This window comes from Octopus bimaculoides, chromosome 1 (genome assembly GCF_001194135.2).
Source record: "Octopus bimaculoides isolate UCB-OBI-ISO-001 chromosome 1, ASM119413v2, whole genome shotgun sequence".
NCBI lineage: Eukaryota > Metazoa > Mollusca > Cephalopoda > Octopoda > Octopodidae > Octopus > Octopus bimaculoides.
In genome coordinates, this window is record NC_068981.1 from 22,847,746 (window position 1) to 22,857,655 (window position 9,910).

At 36.2% G+C, this 9,910-nt stretch overlaps 1 protein-coding gene across 10 annotated transcripts in view; it reads left to right on the forward strand.

Moving 5' to 3' along the window:
- LOC106884182 (glutamate receptor-interacting protein 2) overlaps positions 1–9,910 on the forward strand; it is a 537,293-nt gene that overhangs the window by 418,527 nt on the left and 108,856 nt on the right. For all 10 annotated transcript variants that reach the window (XM_052965766.1, XM_052965774.1, XM_052965783.1 and 7 more), the window contains 2 exons: positions 4,827–4,890; positions 8,991–9,136. In XM_052965766.1, coding sequence (XP_052821726.1) covers positions 4,827–4,890; positions 8,991–9,136 — 210 coding nt within the window. The remainder of the gene's footprint in view (positions 1–4,826; positions 4,891–8,990; positions 9,137–9,910) is intronic.

A 9,910-nucleotide genomic window follows, 5' to 3' on the forward strand; every position in this document is an offset into this window, starting at 1 on the left:
CCACTCACAAGGCTTTGGTTGGGCTGAGGCTATAGTAGAAGACACTTGCCCAAGGTGCCATGCAGTGGGACTGAACCCAGAACCATGTGGTTGGTAAGCAAGCTACTTACCACACAGAAAATTATCCCAATACTCTTGCATTTATGTTCACCTTCCTGTAACTTGGGGTACGTTCTGAACCTCTTCACCATCATTCCTCCTTTTCCAACTGGAGTAGCCATGTATCTCCTCTACAGCAAGGCATCTGTTCCTGTCCCTCTATTATACTTTAATTACTCATCACTTACCATAAAGTTACCTCTCTCAGTTGTACTCCCTACGTCAGTTGAGGGGGTCTTGTCTGGTGAGCTACTTGATGGCATCACCAGTCCTGGTGCCATATAAGAAGTATCCTATACATTGTGAAGTGCCTGATGTTAGAAAGGGCATCCAGTCATAGAATCCATGCCAAAACAGACATTGGAGCTTGACTCAATTCTCGGGCATGTCAGCTCGTCAGATCATCTAACCCATGCCAGCATAGTTAAACAGTGATGATAATGTTGATGTTTAAAGTTACCTTGAATATAAGCAATAATATTCCCATGTCTACATGTACACACACACACACACACACATGGTTGTGTGCAAAAACAGTTAAACTGTTCGATTGCCTATTAACAATCATATTGCTGTCACTAATAGCGATACACTGACTGGTATTTGACTGATGTTCTTCTGATCTGTAATTCTAATATTATTCAAAGTCTGTAGTTTTAATGTTATTCCAAGTATAAAGTATGAATTTATGTGTTAGAAACTTCCCTTTCCCCATTAAAACTGCCAGAAATTTAAAGACAAATTATGTTGTGGAACTATTTTTAGATTTTACTGGTTCTTCTCTGTTCTCTGTATAACCACTCATCCATTTATTTTAGATTCAAATGACACATATCTAGGATGGTAAATGCTTAGGTATTGATTGAGAAGTGAGAACTAATGATTTAAAGTTCATTTGAGCAGAATGTTCCACTGCAAGTTTTGCCTATTTTGCTTTTCTCTGAGAGCAGAATGAGACAGTTGGGTGTGTCTGCTAGGATACTGGCAATTTGGCATGGCTGACTGGACATTGAACCTACTTTGGCAACTGTACTTTTTGGCATTAGAGGTTAAGCCCACACACATGTTCACACAGAAATATACACATACAGAGAAATAGATAGAGAAAGAATGAGAGAGACTACAATTTATCAGTTGGACATAAACACCTTCCATCTCTTCATACACTTAAAGAGAAATATGATCACAAACATAGATGCAGAGAGAGAAGGGGAGGGAGAACAAGAGAAACATTAAAATGAAATAAATGAACTTTAGCTTGATTGAAATATGTTTGACATATTTTGATTTCTAAAGGCAAATTCAATACAGCTAGAAAAAGTCTCACTTATTTACATTATTTACATTTGATGGATATTTGTCCACATCTTGTTTGTTGTTATCGCAACGTTTCGGCTGAAATACCCTCGAGCCTTCATCAGGTGTCTTGGGGAAATTTCGAACCTGGGTTCTCATTCCTAAGGTATTTTTCGATATTATTATTATTATTATCATCATCATCATCATCATCATTATTATTATTATTATTATTATCATCATCATTATTATCATTATTCAGTTCACTGCCTGGAATCGAACTTGGAATCTTGGGGTTAGTAGCCCGCGCTCTTAATTACCATGCCCATGGGCATATGGCATAGTGGTTAAGAGCGCGGGATATTAACCCCAAAATTTCGAGTTCGATTTCAGGCAGTGATCTGAATAATAATAATAATAATAATATCGAAAAATACCTTAGGAATGATAACCCAGGTTCAAAATTTCCCCAAGACACCTGATGAAGGCTGGAGGGTATATTAGCCAAAATGTTGTGTTAACAACAAACAAGATGAGGACAAATATCTGTCAAATGTAAATAATGTATATAATTCCTCATCTCTTAAATATAGGACTTTAGTCTCTCTTATGGTAAAAGGTGTAAAAATACCATACCTGCCCAGTGTTTCCACATAGTAATTCCCAGATGTGGTTTTGGCTCTTTAGCCTTCCTCAATTAAAAATACTGAGCACAGGGCAGATAAGGTATTTTTACACTTTTTACTGTAAGAGAGAATTTTTCTTCATGATAATTACAATGAATTTACCTTTAGAAGTGTCACAGACATGTTCAAACTAACCAAAAGTTCAATTATTTCTCCGTCACTATTTGGTGCTGATGCTGCTATTAGAATGAAAGTAACATTAAAATGTTGGACGTCAAATAAGTCAGCACTGAATCAGTGATATGAAATTGTGGTACCAGAACAGCTGTGCCAAAACATCTCATTCCTCTCAAATCTTGCCATACCAATATATGAGGGGGTGTTGAAAAGTTCCTCACCTTAGCTAAAAGAAAATACAGGAGAATCAGTTAATTATGACTTTATTCAACATATTTCCCTCTCAGATTCACACACTTATTGCAGCGGTCCTTCAGTTTTTCTAAGCCCTGTAAAAGACCTTGGAAGGTTGGGCCTCTAACCAGGCCTTTCGCAATACCTTTAAAGTCTGGAAATTTTTAGCACCTCCTCAAAGAACCGGAGACATAGTCCTATGTTCCCTATGTGTAGAACAAATGAGTTTGTAATTCCCCCTCATCTTCACCTGTGTTCATAGCATTTAGTTGGTTGTGATTACTTTATAATTCCAGGGTACCCATGTTTGAGATATCCTGCTTTAGAGCAACAACACCAAGCAAATGAGAGAGCCTTTAATTTGTTGCTCAACTTGCTAGAAATAGCAGCCAAAATTTTCCTTGTATTGCACACTTTTATCTTAAGGAAAGATAGGGATCACATAGTGTATGAATAAAAGACGGATGGTCAGATCTGGAATGTTGTTCATCATAGATCTAACAAATCAGAGCTGACCTGGAGTTAAGCAAATACAAAATGTATAGCAACCTTACTGCTATCAACTTTATGAACTGTAAGTAGGGCTTCAAATGGTCATGCAACAGACTAGAAAGAGTAGCCAAATGCCCTCAAATCATAATGTTCAGTCTTAAAACAGGAAGGATACATTGGAAAGTATAGGATTAAACAGAAAAAGAGAGGAAAACTTTTGATCATAAGTCTGTTCCAACAGAGAGCTAAGCTGAGGCTAAGTAACAACAACAACAACAACAACAACAATCATCACTGTTATCAACCAGCTGATAGTGAGTAGAATGTTGTTATCAGGAATTAATTTAATTAACATTACTGATAATTAATATATTATCACTTCCATCTCTGTATCTTACCCTCTATCACCTCTATCACAAATCTCAACTTAATGCTCCACTTCCTATGTCCTACAATCTTCTTCCACTTCCTACCATCACCTCACCCCACTTCTCTTTAGCCTCTTAGTTTCAGTTTGTACCTGATTGGCTGTGTTGCTAATTGGAGGCTTCTACATTTCAGTGCATAAATAGTGGTGGTTGTGTAGTTGTGTAGTTGTTGTTGATGCTGTTGTTGTTTAACCTCAGGTCAGGCATGATGGAGAAGGCCTTTGATCAAAAGCTTCCTCATCATGGCCAGCATATCTCCTGTCTTTTTCTTCTTTCATACCCTTTTACTCTTTTACTTGTTTCAGTCATTTGACTGTGACCATGCTGGAGCACCGCCTTTAGTCGAGCAAATCGACTCCAAGACTTATTCTTTGTAAGCCTAGTACTTATTCTATTGGTCTCTTTAGCTGAACCGCTAAGTTACGGGGATGTAAACACACCAGCATCGGTTGTCAAGTGATGTTGGTGGGGCAAACACGGACACACAAACATATACACACACACACACACATATACGATGGGCTTCTTTCAGTTTCTGTCTACCAGATCCACTGATAAAGCTTTGGTCGGCATGAGGCTATAGTAGAAGACACTTGCCCAAGGTGCCATGTAGTGGGACTGAACCGGGAACCATGTGGTTCGTAAGCAAGCTACTTACCACACAGTCACTTCTATGCCTACAATCTATTTAGGAATATATTATATTTGTGCATCTTTTCTTTTATGTGATAGCAGGGTTTGATTTTAAGAAAATTAGGCTGCTATTTCTAGCAGATGGAGTGAGCATTTAGATGTTCCCTCATATGCAAGATAGTAGCTGTGGTTGTGTTGGTGGTGGTTGTAGAATGACAGCGGAAGTGTTGTTGTGTAGCTCTAGGCCAACCTGACTAAATATACATAAATCAGAAAGCCAGCCAAAACTTAATTGTATGTGGCACCTTGGTGCTCTTTAAACGTGTTGCACCTCTACTGTGCAGTCTGTTTTTGTATTTCTAACTTCTGGTTGTGACAATAGCTGAGTTAGGAAGATTAGCTGGCACTCAAAAAATATTGTCTGCTCCTGTGCCTTTATTATTGGTGCTGTGATGTGCATCAAAGCGCAAATGTTTGGAACAAACTCTTGATGCAGCTGTTGCTATTTTTGCATTTTTTTATGCTTCTCTGGATTCCAAGAGATGAGAGGAAGTGTTGTATTATCCTAGTAAAAGTGTGACATGGGAAAATGAGCATTAAATGATGATGATGATGCAGTATACTTTTTAAAAGTGCATCTAAAGCACTTTGGTTTATAGGCTTCATGCTTAATGAGAGGATCATTAAGTATCACAGTATAGTTGATTATTCTTTCAGCTCCTAATTGGAATATTTTAATGAATCATTTTATGGAGTTTTCTCTTTTTTTTTTTTTTTTTTTTTTTTCAAAATTTATTTTTCTCAATATTTAAATAATTTTTAAAAAATTCATATGTTTTAGGTGGAGTGGACAAGAATTGCCGGCCTCAAGTTTCAAATCTTCGACCTGGCAGTATTGCACACAGGTAAACAATTTTTTTTTTTTTTTTTTAATTAAAGGCTTTAATCTGGTTTTATGTTAGGTGTGTGTATATTTCCTCTTCAATAAAGAAGGATAAAATCCTGATGATCAAATACACCCTTTTCATCACTGGGTGGCAAGGTGCGATGAAAACTCCTACCCCACTACCTGGTTATTAAGTAGGTAAGAACAGGGAGAGACAGAAAGGCTTTCATAGTCCAAAATGATAATAAATTCATTTCTGTGAATCGAATTTATCTATTTTTTTTTTCTCCAAGATGAGAAACCGGGAGCAAAACTGGTTAAGTACCAAATCAAATTATCCTTACAGTATTTAGTTATGTATCTTTAACTTCTTGGTTCACCTTTTCCTGATTCCAGACTAATCAAAGGTAATCAAATCACTTTTGAACTGTTAATAAAATAAGTACGAGTCAAGCAATGGAGTTGATTAAATCAACTACATCTCTCCGTATAAAATTTGCAGCTTTCTACCTTAGATAAAAGTCATAAATTTAGTTATAAATAAAGAGCAGTTTCCATGCCATTTGTGGGCTTTCTTAGATTGGTGAAGTTAATGCAGCTTTGTACCTCAGATGAAAGTCATAAATTTAGTTATAAATAAAGAGCAGTTTCCATGTCATTTGTGGGCCTTCTTAGATTGGTGAAGTTAATGGAGATGATGTTAAGATTAAAAGCCACTATGACAATTGTAGAAACGAAGAGACTTCGAGAAGAAAGCTGTTTTGGAGGAGGAATGTTTATGAAAGTTGTTTAGTGTGGTGGAATTTGGGGAATAAGGTTTTGTAAGGATATGAAATGAAGACATACTGTAGCTGAAATGGTATGTAACTAGTGAGTAATTAAAAGCAGGAACTATTGTAATAATGGAGAAAGAGGCCAAGAGAAAACCGCATATCTCTGTGTCATTGATTGTTGAGTATTGGGTAGTAGATCATAACTAATCATTTGGTTGAATTAGATGTTTGTTTGTGTGTATAACAGTAGCACTTTCTCAGTCATATCAATGGTACTCTAATGTGGGTCACACTTACACATTATAGTTTGTTGGTCTTTTACATGAATGAATATGTAAATGTAATTTAAAAACAATTTTTTTCCAATTATGTCCTCCATTCAATTACATTTATTCAATATTTTTATAGTAATTAGACCATATGTTTTGACATGTGTTTTAAATTTTAAGCTATAGCATACATAAGTATTTTATGTCTACCTTTTCTGTGTTGGCATGAGTTGAACAGTTTTTCTGAGAAGTTTTAATATTTAAGTACCCTTTCAGTCATCTCTTATGAAATGCAGGGACATGGGGTACCTATTCTAAAACCAGGGTGCACACAGGAGTGGCTGTGTGGTAAGTAGCTTGCTTACCAGCCACATGGTTCTGGGTTCAGTCCCACTGCATGCCATCTTGGGCAAGTGTCTTCTACTATAGCCTCGGGCCAACCAAATCCTTGTGAGTGGTTTGGTGTCTGTGTTTGTCCCCCTAGCATTGCTTGACAACCGGTGCTGGTGTGTTTATGTCTCCGTCACTTAGCGGTTCGGCAAAAGTGACCGATAGAATAAGTACTAGGCTTACAGAGAATAAGTCCCAGGGTCGATTTGCTCGACTAAAGGTGGTGCTCCAGCATGGCCACAGTCAAATGACTGAAACAAGTAAAAGAGTAGTAAAGTACATATGCTCATTCATTTCAGAGATGTACTTGTTTAGCAAAGTGACTTGATCTGAAATTGTGTTGTAACTGAAGCAATTACACTGTGCAAGAGTTATGTTAGCTACTTGAAAACAATAAAAACTGTTAGATTTGATTTGATTTCTTCCTTAAGAGTATCATCATATTCTAGTTAGTGTCACAAGGTTTCATGACACTTCAAAAAGCTGTCACTGGTGCACTTCAACAACATTCCATCTAGTGGAATTGTTTTAGTGACCAGATTGCAGAAGTGTGACATAGTTTTTTGACATTTAATAGATAATGCTATTACAATGGTAAAATATTCTATTTTAGTATTATCTAAAGATTAATAACTGAAAAAGGAACTTGGAATTTTTAAATTTCTTAATAAGGAATGCTGAGAAGTTCTCATATATCCACTTTCATAAATAGAAGGAATGTGCTCAATACCCATCTGTATAACTCCTAAGACTAGCTAAAAGAATGGTAACGAAACTTGATTTATGAGTTTCCTTCAGATCAGAGAAATGGTCCAGCTTTTTATAGTTGATTAGACTCTGTTAAAGGTACCATATGACATGGTGTTCTTGCTAATCCAAGTGAGAGATTAAATATACTATCCAAAGTTAGGCAAATGCCTCCTGTTGAGCTTGTGTTAAACTGAAGCTATATGAGACAATATTTGCCCAAGGTGCTCTGATTTAGGATTGAACCCAGAAGCACATCGGTGCAAAATGAACTTCTTAACCATTTGTTCATATCTTCCCCCATAAAATAAAGCTAAAAGGCTTTGAGTGGAAATCAAAATTGAATTGCTGGTCTGAAGGAGGTTAACAGTAATAAAGAATTGAAGAATTGATTTTGTTGAAGTTCATTGATAGTAACACTTTTGAAAGACCAGCTACCAAACGTACTTTGTACACCTATAAATACTGCATCACTAATAGCAGTTAATGGTAGAATAAGTTTTCTAGAAATACGATGCCTTCATTATAAGAAATTATTTCTGTGTTTAAAAGAAAAATTCTTTTACATCTTAGATGAACGTAAATTCATCCAAACGAACGAAGTGTAGAATAACAAATAAAATGGTTTATTATATTAAAATCATAAGATGGAAAAATATATTCTCCACTTGTTGTTAATTCATTGTGGCAGTGACAAGTTTATTCAAACATAATAGAATAATGTTATGTATGTGAGCTTCATGTCTGATGTCTTAGGTAAATACTTAAAAAAAGACAACTGTTCTTGATTAGAGACGAACACAATGTTCTACAAGACTTGCTGATAAAAGATATTTTCCAAATTGTATATATGTGTGTGTGAATCCATACAAGTGAGTATACATAAATGTATGTTCTATACATCAATATATAATTTATGCATGAAATACAAGTGAATCTGCATGATGTGCAAGTGTGTCTGTATGTGTGAATATACACACTAAATATGAAACATTCATGCTTCTCTGCAGTGGCATATGCATTTTAGGGTATACACAATGAAAACTGAGTTGGGATTTGATGTAGAAAAGGGATAAGTTTTGATATGCAGTGGAATGTGAAATCATGGTTGATCTTAATGTGAACTCTAGTGCTGTCTGCTAGTTGGAAAAGTAACACCATTGAGCCTGTTGTTCTACAAGACAATATCTGTATAACCAATAAAAATAATATCTCAGCTGATAATTCATAGCTTGTCTGTTTTGACAACACTATGGTGACAACTGCTACAACAATTACTGGTACAATTGCAACAACTGGTAACATTGAAACTGTGGGTGACCCCATAAGTTTGTTTATGTTATATCCTGAGTACTCAGTGCTGTTTGGGCTTGAAGGTTCTGCTAATACCATATGAATGGGCACCTCAGCTAATTTGTTGAGAAAATGAATAATGTAAGTGGATGCTGGCATGCTGTGGGAAGATTAGATGAAATTGACAGTAATCTGTGGATTTAAGCTCACATTGCAGGCCACAAATACACTATCATTTGCTACACACATACATACAAATTTCTGTCTGTCTGTCTCTCTCTCTCTCTCTTTCTCTCTCTCTCTCTCTCTCTCTCTCCCTCTCTCTCTCTCTCTCTCTCTATATATATATATATATATATATACAACCTTGCCAGATGGTTGGTGAAGATCTACTCCCCAACAATTTACAGATCTACAGCCAATGACACAGAGATATGCTGTCTCCTCCCTGCCACTTTCTCCATTACTGCAATAGTTTCTACTCTTAGTTACTCACTGGTTACATACCACTCCGGTTGCGGTGTGATTTCATTTCATACCCTTACTGATTCTTATTTCCAAATATATAATATTTACACACATAAATATATACACACATTCCCTCACTTTTCTTTTAATAACAAAGCTATTTTATTCCCTTTCCATAGATGCGATGCTCTTGAAGTTGGCGATTTCATACTGTCTGTGAATGGCATTCGTACATCAGCCTTGAAACATGAAGAAATAGTGAATCTGCTGAAGAATGCTGGAGAGCAAGTCATACTAGAGGTGGAATATGAAGTTCCTGAATCAGGTGAGGACCCATTCCAGCACAAACTTGCACATGCACCATTTTGATTTTTCTGTTTTTAACTGGAGTCAAAAAAAAAAGAAGAAAAAAAGAAATCTTGAAGATACAAATTAACTGATGTTGTTGCTTAGATTGTGGAACAAACAAATCCAATAACCCAGTTTTCAGTTATGTAATAATGATTCTAGTTATGAGTACTTTCATTGTTCTTACCTATTTACCATTAAAACAAGTTCTAGAGTTTCACGTGGGCGAGCATGGGCGGTGAGTGTTATGGCATTGCTATAAGCAGGAAATGTTGAAAAAACTTCCATCTCTGCTTGCTTTAACAGGATAATTTTTCAGTATATGGTACTTTAAGTTGGCTTTATATAAAGATTCTTTATAAGCAAAATTGTATTTCTCTTTGCTATACTCTTTTACTCTCTTTTACTTGTTTCAGTCATTTGACTGGCCATGCTGGAGCACTGCCTTTAATCGAGTAAATCGACCCCAGGACTTATTCTTTGTAAGCCTAGTACTTATTCTATCGGTCTCTATGCTGAACCTGTAAGTTACAGGGACGAAAACACACCAGCATCAGTTGTCAAGCAATGTTGAGGAGACAAATACACACACACACACATATATATATATATATATATATATATATATATAATATATACATATATACGACAGGCTTCTTTCATTTTCTGTCTACCAGATCCACTCACAAGGCTTTGGTCGGCCCGAGGCTATAGTAGAAGACACTTGCCCAAGGTGCCACGCAGTGGGATT